Source organism: Nipponia nippon, unplaced genomic scaffold (assembly GCF_047370975.1).
Source record: "Nipponia nippon isolate SJK-2023a ecotype South Korea unplaced genomic scaffold, ASM4737097v1 scaffold_5, whole genome shotgun sequence".
Taxonomy (NCBI): Eukaryota; Metazoa; Chordata; class Aves; order Pelecaniformes; family Threskiornithidae; genus Nipponia; species Nipponia nippon.
In genome coordinates, this window is record NW_028262369.1 from 51,284,591 (window position 1) to 51,302,239 (window position 17,649).

General features: G+C 44.6%; 1 protein-coding gene across 3 annotated transcripts in view; it reads left to right on the forward strand.

The window, feature by feature from the left end:
* The first annotated feature begins 9,021 nt into the window (after window positions 1-9,021).
* The window catches only part of ABL2 (ABL proto-oncogene 2, non-receptor tyrosine kinase), a 50,442-nt gene continuing 41,814 nt past the window's right edge, over window positions 9,022-17,649 (forward strand). For all 3 annotated transcript variants that reach the window (XR_015698643.1, XM_087730649.1, XM_087730650.1), the window contains exon 1: window positions 9,022-9,251. Coding sequence is in view for 2 of the 3 variants with exons in the window: in XM_087730649.1 (XP_087586775.1) it covers window positions 9,068-9,251 (184 nt within the window). In the remaining variant the exon portion in view is untranslated. The remainder of the gene's footprint in view (window positions 9,252-17,649) is intronic.

Below are 17,649 nucleotides of genomic sequence, written 5' to 3' on the forward strand. Positions count from 1 at the left end.
AGGATCCAGGCTGAAAGCTTTCTGGTGGCATTCCAAGTAAGCTGTCATGAGAAGAGAATCCAACGCGCAAGACCTCAGTGCTGAGGGAAAATCAGAGGGTTTCATCTACTCAGAGGAAAAGCGTAGGACTATAAATGCTAACTCAGTAACTCCCCAGGAATGAGCATGTGCCATGCTGAGATTGAATGCATCATTAGCAAATCCCTGAGGCCGGATCTCTATTTCAGACTGCGCAGTATAACAGCTCCAGGGAGCATACAAACAGAGGATGCTGATAATTTCACAGTTTCTGCTTCCCTGTGAGGCAGAAAATAGAAGTGCTCTGAAGCTCTTTCCCGGGAACACAGAAGTAACGTTTTCCAGGGCCATCAAAAGCAGAGGAAGATAGGTGTGTTCTCTGCAAAGTGGGAGAAAGGGAAGCAGAATAATCTGCTGCTGTGGCTGCTAAAGGAGTCTCTCGGCTGGTCAGGCAAGCTTTGTGGACTGAAGCTATAGAACTGCTCCCTTGCAGAAGAGATGTTGGGGAGGGATGTGAAGTTGGCTCAGGTAGACAGAAATCTCAGAAGCATGTAGAATCCACAGTGGATTCATGCCATATCAGCGTCTCCCCTAGCAGCACAGATTATTAATGTGCCTAGTATGTCTGCCCTTTATCACAAGCAACCCATGGGAAAAACTTCCAAGACAGATGACTCAAGGTAATTTTGTAGTGTGACTGCATCCTAAGAAAGAGTAGACAAAAAGGGAAAGGCAGACAGCCAGGCGGTCTCTAGCACGCTGAGGTCAAATTCCCCTTTCTGTCACTCTCGGGTATGAGAAAGTTGAGGATGACACAGAGAGGTAACAGACAGACTCCCGTGTCTGCTGGCAGAGATGGACAAGGCACCAGGCAGACTTAAACATACCCTCATGTGAGCACGACGATATAATCTCTGACTATCAGAAAGAAGATGCCCGGGTTTCACTCCTAAATGTCTCAACTTCTCTGCATAGCTCGGATTGCACAACAAATGCCTCAGCTGTATGAAATGTGCTGTTGGCTCTGGGGAGGTATTATTTCAGGTTGGCTGCAGCTGGGAGTACGTAGCATGACTTCAGGCCTCATTAGATGCACACTTGACAAGTTTTCTGCACAAACATAAAGGGAAAAAGGTTTTCTTAAGAAAACAAGGCTTATACAGTTGTCCGATGTGTGTGGGGAAGGGAGTGTCTCTCTGTCTGCCCCAGCTGCCTTTTACCTCCCAGTAACTTTTGAACCTGTTGCCCAATTTTATGCAAATCAGACGGAGAGACAGAGGTTCCAGAAATATTCAGTTCCTACGAGTTTTGTGAAAAATTCAGCCTAATTAGAGGACGGAGTCTTAATTAATGCTCTGAATGGAGGAAACCTGCAGATGAACTCAACTTCTATTAGAATAAGAATTTAAGTTGGCAGGGATCACTGGAGCTCATCTACTCCAGCCTCCTGCTCAAAGCACAGCCGGCTTCACAGCCAGATGAGGCTGCTCAGGGCCTCATTTTGAAAACCTCCGAGGTGTCAGAGAATCCACTGTGGACCTCAGCTTCACAAAACAAATGTATCGAGTGCAACTCCTTCGGCTCTGCTGATCAGGGAATTAATTTTCCCCTCTTTTAAAGAACGCTTAGAAGTGGCAGCCGATGGTAAAGCCTGCAACAATCCCCACACCAGGCAGTCCATAGGACTCTGCTTACGTTAAATACATTTAACCAGCAGCTAGTTACTTTATTTTGGCATTCTGTGTTAGTTAATGATTACAAGTACAAAGGTCAGACTCGGAGACACAAGGCTTTGTATATCTCATTGTTTGATTTACCAGAAGCTACAAGGGAAGGAGCGCTGCTCTGTGTGAGTGGGAACTACAGGCTACATATCCAGCCTGACAAGCTAATGAGAACAAGTCATTCATTAACAGAAGACTTGCTGCTAGGCAAACACACACAGCTGGTATGGGAGAAGAATTTGGATGTGAAATGAGACAGTGTAGTTGTTTTTTTATAAGACATTTCCTACTTCAGCAAGTTTACAGTCTAAATAAAGACCACACAAAACACATTACGAGCCTGATCGGAGGAAGATTTGGGCTTATGTCTTTTCTGAAAGGTTTGGTAATGAGCAGAGAGGCAGAATTTGCAAAGAGAACGGAAATATTTGCATGTTTAACAGAAGGAACAAATTTTAAATTTAAGTGAGATTTGATTACAAATGTACATGCTGCTCTCTTGGGTACCAGTCTGTTCTCTGCACACACAATTACATACGCATTCACAGAAACATCTTACAAAACCCTGATGCTTTCTCCTGCTCCAGTTGTACAATTAGATTTTTCTTTAGAGTAGTTTCACGCTACCGAGCATTTTTTAAAGAAATAACATTAAAGCTGGAAGCTGAAAAGCATGGATATTTAATACCATATAACTGTGTGAGGAAGGAACACAATATCATTTGAAAGATAAAGTAATCACTTAACAATTCTCACATGATTAAATAAAAAAGCCTGCCAAGGAAGAATCTACCTGGACTTTGTAGAATGAAACAATAACAATAGTTTAGACCAAACTTTGACTTTTAAAAGTAATTTAATTATTTAGGAACATTGCATAGAACATGGCACCATTCATGGCCAGGGCACATGGGCATTTACCAAAGTGGTCCAGAGCAAGGCTGGATCCCTGCCATCCTAAATTTATAACACAGAGCGCCAGTCCTGCAAGAAGTTGTACCCTCAGGCTCCCTTACAAAATCAAAGACTAAATTCAGAAGTGTGCGCAACTCAAAACAATACCAGGAGTGCAATCACAGAGAGATTATTGTAACGAGGGCAACTTCGGAAGACACCGTTTTCAGTATGATTTAGAAAAGTTAAGTGACGGTGCCGGGAACTCGCTGGCTGGCAAAGTATTCCGAGCACGAGCGACAGTGTGAGGAGGCAAGAAGATAGAGGCAAAGGAGGTAAAAGGGGAAACTAGCACATGAAGCAAAGAGCATGGAGAGGAAGCACTGCTAAGTCCCGAGTCTTAATGGTCTTTTCCAACCTAAATGATTCTATGATTCTAATTCCATCTTATTTTAGCGGCACATCTTAGAAAAACAAGATAAGGATATATTTTTTCTGGCTAATGTAGCCTTTATTTTGTTTTGGACTATCATCGTGGTTATTCTAATTGAAATACAGTACAGTAGTCATCAGAGGAATCGAAGATGGGATGAGGTCGGTCTCAGAGGCATCGATGGAGGTACCACAGTACAGCATTGTGCTCTGAAGCGTTTGCTATCCCTTATCTAAATGTCAGCTCTCTGGCTACAAAGCTCTCAGGGAGAGAAAACAGAAAACACAGGAAGAAAAGCTTCCATCTGCAAACTAGAGAACCTCCTCACTGTCCAGTGAGCTAGTAAGATTTCAAATTAGGAACCAAAAAATGTAGGCTCCTAAACATGAATTAAGGCGACCCTGGAACTCTGGTGGTGAAACACTCCTATTGACCCACCTGCAGACGAACGCCTAAAAGCCTGAATCATCGCTAGCGCTGTGGACGGACCTCATATTACCTCAGCAAATGTACTTTATCAGTGATCGCGCTGTGCAAGCTGAGTACTAATTTGCAATTCCCAGCAGATGCAGAGACTTGTCATCATTTTTGCTTGGTAGAGGCAACATTTTCCACAGAAAAAGGCAAACAAACAACATTCTTAATGTTCTTATTGGCATACCCTTCTACAACCTTTTGTGCCTTAAACAGATGCTTGGGAAGGGCAGTGCAGCTGTAGTACTTACAGAAATATATCAGACAGGAAAACAATTACTGAAGAAGTCCTGTAATCTGCTTATTCCATGTCTGCCAACCTCTGACTTTACTCCGATGGAGGCTGTGAAAAGGTTATGGGTTATACCATGATGGGTATAGTTCTTGCAAAACCTCAGCACGGTTCATGTGTTGCTGTTTGCGGTTAATAAGATATGTACACAAGGACCGGCCACACAGTTATGATCCGTGAGGGTGGTTAGTTACACAGAACACCTAACACAAAAACACAGGACCAAATAAAAGAAGAACTGGGATGCCTGAGATGCTGTAGTGAGCTGCCTGTCTCTACACACAGACATACTCATCTTTCCTGCTACAACACCGTACACCCAGGCCCTTTCCTCCCTCTACATAAAGCCCTTGGTTTGCTTGCTCTCCTGGTAGGTGTCAATGTTTAGACTAGTAGTTGGCAGTGTCAGAGGGGTGGTGGAATGAGGATAATGTTGAAGCAGCATCGAAGAGATAACAAAAGGTTGGTTGCACTGAGGAAAGGGCTGAGTTGGGTGGTGGGATGCAGCGTTTGGGGGAGGGTGTGTGTGTGGAGTTTCTATTTTAGTTATGGTGGAAGAAAGAACAGTTACTAACAGAGGAAATTTAATCTGTCAAGGGCTGCATGTAAACCCTTCTGTGCTGTTGGGCAAAATCTGTTAGAAAACTATACTTCCTCAGAAAACTTTTATGTTCATAGACTCTCACTGAACAGGCATGAGAGTACCCCAAGCTATCTTGCATGCACCGTACATAAATTCTAACTTAAATCATAGTAATAATTCGAAATAACTTTTAAGGCAACACTGAAACACTACCTATTGTGCCATGAAAGATCTGTGCAGACAGTACATTTTAAGAGCTGTCAATCAGAGATGAAAGGGTGAGTGCTTGTACATGTTGCACCAAGAAACCACATTCTCCTTTGAAATGGCTCAGCACTTACAAGCTTTCGATGTTTATTGCAGAGTAACTAACCTTGTGTCATGAAGTTTTTATCAGATTTCTAAATCTTTCTTTTTTCTTTTTTTTTTTTTTTTTTTTAATGTCTTTCCCCAGAACCTCTCCATTAAGGCTACGAGGTGGCTGCCTGGTTTTCACGCAGGTGAAGTCCGGGGTGTTACAGGGACGCCGAGCAGCAATGCCACGGGCCATCTAGTGGACATTACACAATGCCTTTGCAGACATCCCAGGGGAGTTACAGCTGTCCTGAGCTCCACAACTTGTTCTGGTGTTGCAATAAAAGCATAAAAATCCTGACATGTTATGCACACGTATCCCTTACTCTTGAGAACTCTCCAAATGCCTTGATCAGGCCTCTGTTGTTCCAGGCACTTAACTAATACCATCCGTGTCCTAAATACCAGCCAAATGTTTAAGACAAATCTGTTTCTCTGTGTAGCTTTGATACACAGAAGGTACATGAGCTGGAAGAAGAGCAAAGATTACTCCTAGAATTAATTTTCAAGCCACTGATAGAGTACTGCTAGTTAATTTTTCCTAAGTTACAAGGAGAAACTGCCCAGTTGACTCAACACTTAGTTAGGCTCAGGAGTCTCCAATTTGTCCACAGGCTTCTTCTGGCACAGAACCCGTACTTCAGGCAGATGACAGTAGCACGCTCGTGACATGTAATGCTGAGCACGTAAGCCTGCTCAGCCAGCACTTATTTGATCGTGCGATTTTTGGAGCACACTGTGGATGTGGAGCAATGCATTGTCAGTGCTCAGAAGAAGCTTTAAGAAATGGATATACGGTGAATATTTAAAGTCAGTTCAGAAGTGATTCTAGAAATATCACATTTCTTGTCAGGCACATTACTGTAATCTCAATGCTGCCTTTGTTCCTTGGTCCTTTTTATCCCTTACTCGAACAGCTCATGAGACGGCAGATTGACTGGAAGCCCAAAATCGCCAGGAGCACAGTAACTGTTACTGGTGCCTCATTAATGCACGGTGCCAGACCTCTTCAAAAGAAATTACCTTCTGAGAAACAACCTATTCCTGATACTACATGAGGCTGATAACATCACAGCTGATAATAATAGGTAGCATGGATACAGATTTTACCTCTTCAAAGCCCTTTGTAATCTTTGCATGGTTAATAACCGTGACACTTCGTGGAGTAAATACTCATTAGCCCCCGTTTTAACAGTAAGGAACGGTGTGGCTCAGTGTCATTGGTGACTCAGTAGCACAGAGTTATTTTCAGTTTGGGGAGTTTCTTGTTTATATCCCCATTGCTCTTCTAGCAGGCAGTCCAAAAGAGTGGTCACCAACCAGGGCTTGGCATCCCGTTTATATGATACCATATAAACAGTGTTGTTTAGAGGACTGAGTGGGGCACAGTCAGAGGGCAGGGCTTGTTTAGTATGCTGTCCACAACCAGGAATGGCTGGGGCACCGGTTTTGAGGCTTTTTTAATAGGGTACGGCATGATCTTAAAATACTGTTATACAATAGCAAATGGTAACCATGCTGCAGCCCTCTTCCCCTTGCAACAGGCCTTTTTAGGAAGCCCTTGCCTGACTCCATCCTCAGTTAAGACGTGTCTGTGTGTCAGACAAGTTCCATGCAGACGGACATTAATGTAACCCACAAGGAGCTGCTATATGTGCACAAGCTGCTGGTATGGAGAATGAGGGATTTCATGAGAGCTGAGGAATAAGAACAGTGTTTAAACCCAATTCTCCTTAGTGCACTTACATCTGATAGTCTCTTGACACTGGCATCTTCCTTTAAAATGCTAACGGCCTTCCTCTGCATAGTTCTTTAGGATCAGCGAGTAAAAGGCATTAGGAAAGAAAAATACTATTTCTGTTGGTTTTTAAAGAGTGGTTCTACCCTACATGGCAACTGCAAATGGCACGAGGGAGTTCTATGTTTGTTGTCTCTCTGCAGTCTCCAGAGAACATATATTTTGTTTACAAGGCAAACCATTTATAAATGCCAAACCCTGCAAATTCTAGCTGGAATGAGACCAGGGAATATCTCCACTGCAGAGTTTACCCATGTGGGCCAGTTCTGCCCGAGACTGTCCATCCTGCAGAGACACCCTCTGCTCATATGCACATAACGGTGCTCACACAAGGTCCCAAACTTGGCAATGCGTACCCCATGCTACACCCCGGCAACTCCCGCAACGCTCCCCTCCCCCTGTTAATGTATGTTCCCAGCGCTATTTTAAGAACTGTTTTGTTGTGTGTTATTAGCAAGTCTGCCTGTAATTCCTGATCTCCCCAATGTTCTTAGTCCATTAATTTAGCGAGTTAGGGCATTTCTGGCTCCACGTGCTCCTCACTCCCATTTACTCCAGCCTGTGTCAGAGCACACACCAGCCCAGCTAGATGAGCCACCCCTATTTCAGGCAGAATTATTTTTGCAGCAGGGCGCAGTGTGAGTGCATGTGACAGTACGGACAGCACTTTGGTAGCACCTCAGGACCCTGGGAAGGTAGAATATGACCTTAGAATTCCTGTTGCTAGGAATTTCATGCAAGAAAACTGACTTTCACGGAGGAGCTTCTCCTCACCTTCCCACCCCAGGACAGCCACACAAAGGTTGGTCCAGCCACAGGTGTGTGGCTCCTTGGAAGCTGGCTGGCTCTGAGCGTTACCAAGCCAATTTGTCACTGTCATGTCAGCTCTCAGTGATGTGGTGAGGGCATCCGAGCTGAGCTGCGTTGTGGCTCATCCATGATGAGGCAACATTGCCAAAGCATTGCTGAAATACCAGCTAGCTTGGAGAGCAAAATACTTCCAAGTGCCTCGGTCCTCTAAACTACAACAAGCACCATTATCTTTCTGGACGAAACCTCCTCTCTTCTGCTTTGAATCGGAGAGCCTTATGCTAATAGAACAGAAGCTGAAAGAAGACCGTTTAGCAATTAGTTTCAGAATAGAGCGTAGGTTCAGCCATCCTCTGCTCTGCTCTGGTGAGCCCCCACCTGGAGTGCTGTGTCCAGCTCTGGGGTCCTCAGCACAGGAAGGACAGGGACCTGTTGGAGAGGGTCCAGAGGAGGGCTACAAAAATGATCAGAGGAATGGAACACCTCTGCTATGAGGAAAGGCTGAGAGAGCTGGGGTTGTTCAGTCTGGAGAAGAAAAGGCTGCGGGGAGACCTTATTGCAGCCTTTCAAAACTTAAAGGGTGCCTACAAGACAGATGGGGACAGACTTTTTAGCAGGGCCAATAGCGATAGGACAAGGGATAATGGTTTTAAACTAAAAGAGGGTAGATTCAGACTAGATATAAGGAAGAAATTTTTTACGAGGGTGGTGAAACACTGGCACAGGTTGCCCAGAGAGGTGGTAGATGCCCCATCCTTGGAAACATTCAAGGCCAGGCTGGATGGGGCTCTGAGCAACCCGATGGAGTTGAAGATGTCCCTGCCCATTGCAGGGGGGATGGAGGAGTCGGCCTTTAAAGGTCCCTTCCATCCCAAAGCATTCTATGATCCTATGATGACAAGACGCTGCTGCCATGCCTGGCCACCCACGGGCCTGAGGTTATTCATACGGCCGTGCCTTCCTCTTCCTCCACACCCTCGGCCAGGAGAGCAGGAGGCGGAGGAGAGCAGGTCCCGGCGGGAGCCCGGGGAGTTCACCCTGGAGGAGGAGATGCGTGCGGCGGGGGACAGGCCACCACCGCTCCCTTCTGCGGCCGGGTACTCGACCCTGGCTCCACACCTCACGCCCGCTTGGGTTAGCAGGCGAACCAGCCTGGCCTTAGCCTACAGTGCGAGCGCCTTCAGGGGTCCGGGGCTCGGCTTCGCCGTGGGCGAGGCAGCGGCGGGGCCACGGCCGCGGCCTTCGCTCGGGTCGCCCGGCCTCAAAGGGCGGCCGAGACGGGAGGACCCTCGGAGGGCGCAATCCGGCGAGTAACCCGGGGCCTCGCTCCCCGGTCCCCGTCCGTGCGCGCTCCCTCGCTGCGCCTGTCCTCGCCACCGCCACGCCGCCCGTGTCACCCCGCCGTCTGACTGTACCGGGGGCGGGGTGGGCGGCCTCCCTCGGAGGACCGGAGGTGGCTGCGGGAGCCGCTCTGTCCCCTCTCTCCCGGCGCTCTGTGGTTTAAGATGGCGGCGGGGGCTGAGGGGGCGAGTCCGTGAGTCCCAGGCCGGAGCGCCGCGGGGGCCGGCGGGGGCGGCGAGGCGGGCGGGAGCCGCCGGGCCGCGCCGGGGGGAGGAGCGGGAGGCCGCCTGCCGGGCCGGGGAGCGGCGGCGGCATGTGAGCGCGGGCCGCGGCCGGGAGCGCGGCGATGGGGCAGCAGGTGGGCCGCGTCGGGGAGCCGGGCGCCGGGCTCCAGCACCAGCCGTCGCCTCAGCAGCAGCAGCAGCAGCCGCGGGGACTGCGGGGGAGCAGCGCGGCCAGGTCGGCGGGCCGCCGGCGGGAGGCGGCCGGGCGCACCGCCGAGGGAGGCTTCAATATCTTCACCCAGCACGGTGAGGGGCCGGGCCGGGGGCCGCGCCGCCGGGCGGGAGGGGCCGGGGCCGGGGGGGGGCGCCCGCCTGCGCTCGGCCCCCGCCGGCGGGCTGGGGCGGGGGGCTCGGGGTAAGGGACACGCTCGCCCTTCCTCCCCTCCCGCTTTTGTTGTTGTTGGCTTAACGGGGGGAGGGGAGCGTTGCGGGAGTTGCCGGGGTGCGGAGAGGCGCCTCTGGCAGGCGGGGAGAGCGGGGCAGTCCCTGCCGCCGCTGCCACGTCCCGGGGGACGCTTGCCTCGGCCCAGCCCGGGGCCTGGCAGCGAGCTCGGGGCCGGAGAAACTTCCCCCGGCGCTGGGAACGGCGCCTCGCCGCCATCCACAGCAGGAGCGAGGTGGCACCGCCGGGAATCAAAACTTGCAGTGCTTGGTAGCTGTCACTGCAGCGGTTCCTGGCTCTGCTTTTGTTTACAAAGGTAAACGCTACATGTGCTTTGTCCTTCTGTTTACTGAAGCGCTTATAACTTGCCCTTCCAGATCTATAAGTCTCTGTGGCTGTATAGCTCCTGACAGAGCATACAATTTTGTTTTGACGGGGGTATTATAGCTGCCATATGATTCTCAGTTGAAGTTTTTGCCTGTCCGCCTCTATTCTTATTGCTAGAAACTGATACCGGAAAATGTTTAATGCAACATGGTTACTTTCTGTAATCTCTCTTAGGAGGAGCCCACAACTTCAAATCCCTCTTTGTAACTATGGGGTTTTTTTATTTATTATATCTATTTGGCAACATCTTAATATAATGCCCAAGTTTTGGAAGGTACGATCAACTGAAACCTGTCTGCCTTGATAAGCACGTTGAGAATAGATGCATGGTTGCATCTCTAATCCTAAAGAACTGAATCTGCTATGGAGAGCTTGGCTGGTTTGGCTTTCGGTGGAGAGCGATGTCAGTGTTTATAGAGCAAGGCTGCTTCTGACAATACATATTTTCTTTTGCTCAATAGAATGAGCATAGGCAAAAAGATTAAGGAACATGCAACCAGCAGCCTAAATGTAAATATCATCTGCTCTGACTGCTGACACGTAAGTATCTATCAAAACAAGAGCGCAGCACTAAATCTGGTTCTTAAAATCTTAGTGTTATCACAGCTTTTGAGTTCAGGGAGCAGTATCAACTTTAAAACCAAAACAGAACTCCATGCTTGCTGAAACGCCTGACCCGCTATTACTACAATTAAAACTAAGGATTACTATTTTATTGCAGCTTTCAACCGTAGTATCATCAACTTCATGTTTTACTTTGTCATCCTTGTATTTTTGTACTATAAAAGGCACTTCATCAGAAACATTACTATAAAGTAGACCAATGCTGTAAATTCACAATGTTAGGAGCAGATCTCAGAAGTTACGCACGTATCCCGCTTCTTTCAGTATGCTGAAGTCTAAGTCTTTAGCAGCAGAGCAAAATCGCTGCATAGACTGCGAAGTGGGACTTAGCAGGCAAGAGCACTCCTGGTAATGACAAACTGTCTGTCTTTTAGTGTTTCGGTACCAAGATGACTGTTTGGTTCTTGCTCTTACAAAGCAAGGACAGAAAGGACGTTTGTGGGAAGTACGGTGCAGCATGTGGGGACATGTAGTTATTTCAGAATAACACAGTTGAGACTGACTCTAGTGCATCTTTTTATTTATTGCTGCATGTTTTAGTAGTAATTTAGTGCAGCATCCTGAACAAATCCTTCTAGCTCCTCCCTCTGCCCTACTAAATTTTAAAGGTAGAAGGTAGGGAGAATTATTTACGTGTAGTGGCAGGGAAATGGAGAGAAAAAGCTTTCTTAAGCACACCAAATAGACAAATTATGTGCTCTGCACCAGCCCTTCTGCTCTGTCTTCCCTAGACCTAGAAACAAGAATGAGCCTGGAAAGCCAACATGCTCTGAATAAAACTTGGCATATCAAAAGAACATTTCTCTGTGATAACAGCAATCGTATCTTTTAAAATAATTGCTGTTTATATTGCTCAGGTTACCTGCTTCAGCGGTAAGGTAATGAATATAATTTTACTTAGGTTTTTGTTGCTTCTGTTATTTTCTTTGCAGACTGTAAATGTAGATGTGTCTATTGAAAATAAGACACAGCTTTTTATTCTTTTAGGTTATGTAAAAGGGGTGGGGTTTTTGGCAATCCAGTTTTTGAGAGTTTCAGGGCAGGCTTCAAACTCCCATCCCATCGTGGTGAATACCTCAGCTGTGTTAAATTGTTCCTTGAGTCTATGCACATTTTACTAGAAATGAGTGAACAACTCACTATTAATAATCTATAGCAAATGCTAGTCAAGGTTGGGTACCTATTTAAATACTTATCTTGGGCAATAACCAAAGATTTTTGTCATGTTCCTGAATCTGGAGTTCAGTTGCTTTCTCAGAGAACTTCTGTTCTTGTGATCCTGACTCCCTTTGTCTGAGGGAATTTTTTTTTCTCTCAACTTCTGTTGTTATTTTTCATTTACTGACCTTGTTCTCCTGTTTTACTTAACCTGGCTTTCTGCTAGCTTTCTTTAAGTGCTGCGCTTCTTTTGCTGAGACGCTGTGGTAGCTGGCGATATACTGCTTGGTCCGCATTCCTCTTTTCTAGTAATTTCTTTCGGAACCTGACCCTTCCATCCTCTCTCTAGGATATGTATTCACAGTGTATGAAAAGTGACGGAAAAAGCACAGGATTATGGGCTAGCACTCTTGGATCACTGACTAAACCAGCCAGTCTAAGGACAAGCCTGGATTATCTCCCTTCCTTGGCTTTCCTTGATGCATTCATTGGTGTGAGGAAGACAACCTGTTGACTGGTGCTAGACCCTTACAGGTATAGATCTCTGCCTCAGCTCATGTTGGCAGATTTCATACTATACTGTGCCAGGAACGATGTGGACCTTACTAAGTACTCTTGCCAAAGTGCATTTTGAGGGGTTGCTTCTTCTGGATTGTTTATGAAAAGAATGGAAGTAAACAATGTTTTCAGCCTCAGACCCGTTTTGCTACAGGATTTTGAAGAACAGGTTGTGTCAAATCAATAAAGTGTAAAATCTCTTATGCTAGGTTACCAAAAACCTGAGACAAGAACATTTTTACACAACTAACTTGAAGTGTAGTTGCCCTTGAAAAATGGAGAGATTGAGTTGAACCAGTTTGTCCCAAGCGTGTTCACTGTTAGAGTTGTGTAGGAGAAGAACTACAGGTATACAGGCACTACCTACTTCAGGATGTATTTTTTGGAAGAAACAAGGAATTTGAAGATGTTTTCTGCTTTATTGAAAGAACAGGGAAATCTGTATTGTGGCATCCCACTATTCTATCATGAGAACAGAAACCTAGACTCCTGGGAGCTTCAGGTCATTGTAGTATGGAATTCTGTGAGCAGTGCTGTATAGTTGAGCAGAAAAGTCCTAAGCAAGCTGATAGGCTGATGTGATTTGTTATCCGTGGAGCAGAGTTCTCCAAGATGCAAAAGACTTGAGGATTTTACAGCCTTTTGCAATTAGCCCTTCAAAGTGCCCCATTGTGAGCATTCCTAACGCGTAATCTGTGACTTATAAAAGCAAGCAATGGATCATCAAGCATGTTGGTTGCTAGTAAGGTACTAGAAAGGAAGAGTGTAAGCAGAAGGATTATTCAAACACTGGTGTTCCCATGTATACTGCATCAGAATTAACTAGTACCACAGGGACAACAACTCAAGAGGGAGAAGCTGTACTGAACACTAGTTATGATCAAATTCTTACAGTTCAGTGCAACCAGAAAAGATAAGTAGTACTTGGTGCCATTACAGGAGGAGTTTGCTTTCCTTTTCAGAAAAGGAACAGGGGAGAGAACAGGGAAGTAGGTTATCTCCTTATCCTTTCAGTAGTTTGTTTGAGGGAAGGGGTACAACTGATGACAACCAACAACTTCCAAGTTGCATGGACTCTACTCGGCTCCAACAATGACATGCTCTCATTTTCTTTTTGAAGAGCAGTGATAACTGCCTGCTGTACCAAGATATTCTTCGGAATGGTGTTAGCATGCTTTTCATCTCCCAAAAGATTTGCTGAGTGTTGTAGAAAACATAACTGCAGGAAAATCAGATTATTTAAATCCTGGCTAGGAAGCCTTTGCAATACCTGTTTGCAATACTGCTGCAATTGCCTTGGTGATGTATTTTGGGGTAGCGGAAGGCTCTGACACACTTGAGCTTTTGATCCAGCAGGCGCAGGACATTTGTTCTCTGTTTTGTTTTCTAGGGGAGGAGTTTAGCAACCTTTTACTATGTGCATCAAGGTCAGGCAAGATAAGCCTATACTTTTAAAAATAAAATTATCATTAAAGCTCCCCTAAGGCAGTTGGAGTGCTGTGCCACATGATAAAAACATTCTAAAATAGGAAGAAGCATAAATAACACTATCCCTTTGAAATTCAGTGAAACTGAAGGGCTGGATACAGGAAAATGGAAAGAAGGAGAGAAAATAGGGTCAGTTTAACAAGTGCACTTTGTGGGCTGCCTAAAATGTTCTTTATTTTTCATCCCAGTGAAATGCAGCAAGCTTGGGCCAGAGTTACTTGCCTGCAGACTTTCCTGTCAGTAAATGCCCTGTGCAGATGGAATATAATCACTGTATTCAGCGCCTGACTCTTTGTACTGTAAATCAGAAATCTTGTGGGACCATAATGTATAAATAACTCTTAACTAATTATTTGGGGAATAAAGGATAGTTCAGCTAAGTGTCTAGAGGAACATCTCCTGTAGAACATGAAATTATAGGCATGTTCTCTGTTGCGTCATGCTCCATGATATCTAAATTATTCCTGCAGGTTCAGTTGCATTCAATACTCGGTTATTATACCTTGTCTTCTGTTGGGATTTTTGCATACTCTATTTTGCAAACGAGAGGACTCTACCAACTCTATGGAAGGGACAATATAATACAGACTACCGATCTGTTATAATTCCTGGCGTATGTATATTTTCTGTGTACTTTTCACATAGGCAGGGGAACATAGTCTGAAGAAGGTAAGACTGAAATGAAGTTACTTCAAAAGATGTTAGTCAGAACTAGCTTAAAAATCAAATTTCAAAGCCCAGACAGATCTCTGATTTCTCAGTTCTCCACATGTAGCAGATGGTGTGGTACAAGTTGTTCTAGCAATATTTCACAAACTTGCTATTGCTTGCAAGTGCAATGTTTTGCGAAAAAAATTTGTGGGATTTTTTTTGGAAATAGGGACATGGCCAAGTGAACAAATCAGTGGAAAGTGAAGGTGTAAGCTATTGGACACAAAAGCAAATTGTCATAAGTGGCTTAAATAATATTTTTCAATCTAGCGGGACTGTCAGCTCACACAATTAGAGTTGGAAGATGGTTGGACCGTCTCTTAGAGATGCTGTAGCAGGGCTGGCTTAAGGAGTATTTTATGGCTGGTACTAATTACAGATTCTGGGACAGTAGGCTTGAAATCATGTTTTCACTGGTGTTCAGGAGAAGTGACCTGTTCTGCGAACCACTTCCTTCAGCATATGTCATGTTAGTTTGTTCTTAAAGCAGGCCAGTCCTTGCTGAAGCCAAATCATACTTTTTAGGTCTTTGTTTTACAGATAAAGCTAGACGATTGTTAGTGTGATTTATTCTAGCCCATTTCTCTTAGTTGTCACAACTTAATGTTTCCAGTATACTTATTATCCGTAAACTGTCTTCTAAATACTGCTGACAGCTGACTAGTTCACACTCATAAGAAACCATGTTAAAATCCAACTAATATAAAACAAGAAACAGCAGTTTATTCTTATTCCAGTCGGGATGCATGTGAAAGTTATTAAAAGTAATACAGTTAGGTTTTGTTTAGTGACCTGCTGAGTTTATTTTCACCGGGTTGTATTTCAAAAAACCAGGGATGGATGACCACAGACTAAAGCCTCACCTACATTGTAACTGTTTCAGAATCTGATATCCTAAATCACTGCTTGCCAAACGGTTAGGAGTTCTTTCAACAGGATGTAATTATGAATGACGCAAAGCTTGGTAGCTGTAGTGCAAATGGCCCTTGACTGGCTTTGCAGGTGAATCTGCATACAGGTTCCTTCTTAACAGCATTCAGAAGAGTACTTACTGGTAAAGAAATATTTCTCATAGTTGTTTGGACCACCAGCAGTCTCTCTTTCCCTCAACACAACAGGAAAGAACAAAAGCTTGTGCTGAGTGGGGTAAGACAGTTGACTTGTTGGGTCTGAAGTAATGGTTCTCTCACCGTTACTGCATCATCCCTGACATTTCTCTGGTTTTGTGGTTATGAAATACTTTATTTTAAAGGCTGATCTTGGTATTATCCATAGAGATTATTCTCTCTAGAATAAGTGACTGTTACAAAACCATTGAGGCTTCCTGTTGGTAACACTGTAAACCACAACAACAAAGCTTAGTTATATTACCCATATCTGCTTAGGAAGTTTCATATGCTTTGTGGGCTTTCTATAAAGACATGTGCATCTGCCAGTACAATTGCTTATCTGCAGCTGTGTATAAATTAACTTTTTAATAGGTGGCTTTCAGAATCAGCTAAATCAGCACAGGAATTCCAAAAAACAGTCCCAAAATAACTTTGCCTTTTTTGAGGGGGAGACAAAGATGCACAGAAATATTTCACTAAGAATTGAATTGGTTTTATTTCAATCTTCTAGTGCTCTTTAAAGGCCATTTAAACATATTTCTTTTAAGATGAAACTTTTTCAAGAAATTCCTTTCCTCTTCTGTCCTTCCCTCCCAAACGCTGTCCTTAGGATCTTAATCTTACTACGATACTTCCATTAAAAATAATTACATGTGTTAATAAACTTGGAGCTTTACTTAGGTTGATTTGAAAGTATTCTGTGACAATAGTGATGTGAGAATTGGGACTACATTATGTAAGAAAAGTAGCTCTTCAATGAAGGAAAACTCATTTTCTATAGGGCAGTTGTGCATCCATCCTTTAATTTGGTAATGTTACTGGTTTGGATTTTGGGCTCTTTCCTGGTTTGTTTGGAGGGTTTTTGTGTTGTTGTTATTTAATACTGAAGTGAAACTGAAGTAGCTTCTTGTTATAAGCTATATATGGCAAAGGCATAGGAACCATCTCCTGCTGCTGTTGGGGTCAAATTAGGAATCAAATTAGAGGATAGGAGGATGAGAACGTTCTGGACTTGTGACCCTGTGCACCTCCCAGTGTACTTCTCCTTCCTTTCTCCTACGATAATCCCAACAACAACGCATCGGGCGTCTCTCTGCTGTTCCTATTTGTCGTCATCTCAACTAGGATATGTAGGATGAACAGCTATGGAGAAGAGTATCTCCAGAAAGACAGATAATGCTGGAGAGGAAAGAATGAGAAGAAGGAAAGACTGGAAAAAGAGAAAAGAGTAAAAGATGATGTTGCAGCTTCTCCCTAATCGTGCATTTTGGTATACTGGAGATTGTATTTTGACTGTTCAGCTTTGGAGATAATGTTTTAAAATACAATCTTGGGTATATTTAATCATTGTTGACTGAGACAGGTGGGCCTTCTAACCTGATGTATGTTAAGTTCGAAGTGGATTACTGATGGATGTCCCTCCAATGGGCAGCATACCGGTTGGGGGGGTTCCCCACATAGAATAGAATAAAATAGACTATTTCAGTTAGAAGGGATCTGCAATGATCATCTAGTGCAAATGCCTGACCAATTCAGGGCTGACACAGCTGATGACTGATATCAGGCACAAAAAGATTAAGAGTTCCAAGCTCCTGGAGCACAACCAAATGTTAATGTGTAGGACTGTTTGTTTTGGGAAGGAAAACCCACCAACAAGATCTCCTTTCTTGCCAGAGGTAGAATCAAATACAATTGAATAGTGAATACATATATACACTCTTTAGATTTTACATGTGGGATTTACAGTGGATTGGCATAAGATACCAGTAATTACTTTTGTTGCAGGTTAAGCGTGCTCAGCACCATGGCTAATTTTGAAACAGGTGTCAGGCTTGCTTCTGGTTGAAAGAAATGATATTAATATTGGCTATTACGGTGGTAGTATGTAGCATAGGTCATGAAGTGTTCCTGTTTTTCAGGTTCTGTGTTCAATTAGACCCATAATTTTTGGAGAAGTTGACTGTAGGGAGTAGTGTACCTGTACAGTGGACACACCAAAACATGTAAGAATTGCAAAGTGAAGAAACACTTCCTCATCACAAACCTATGTACACTCCAACATGGCCTAGCCTAGAAACTTGTTTAAATATTGTCATATCCAAGTAGATTAATGTTACCTCCTACATTTACCCTAAACATCAGAGGTCTAAAAGGTGTTTACAGAGCACGGATCTGTTTTCTAGACAAAAAACAAAAACATTGGTACATTCTAAGTTTGTAGCCCCTG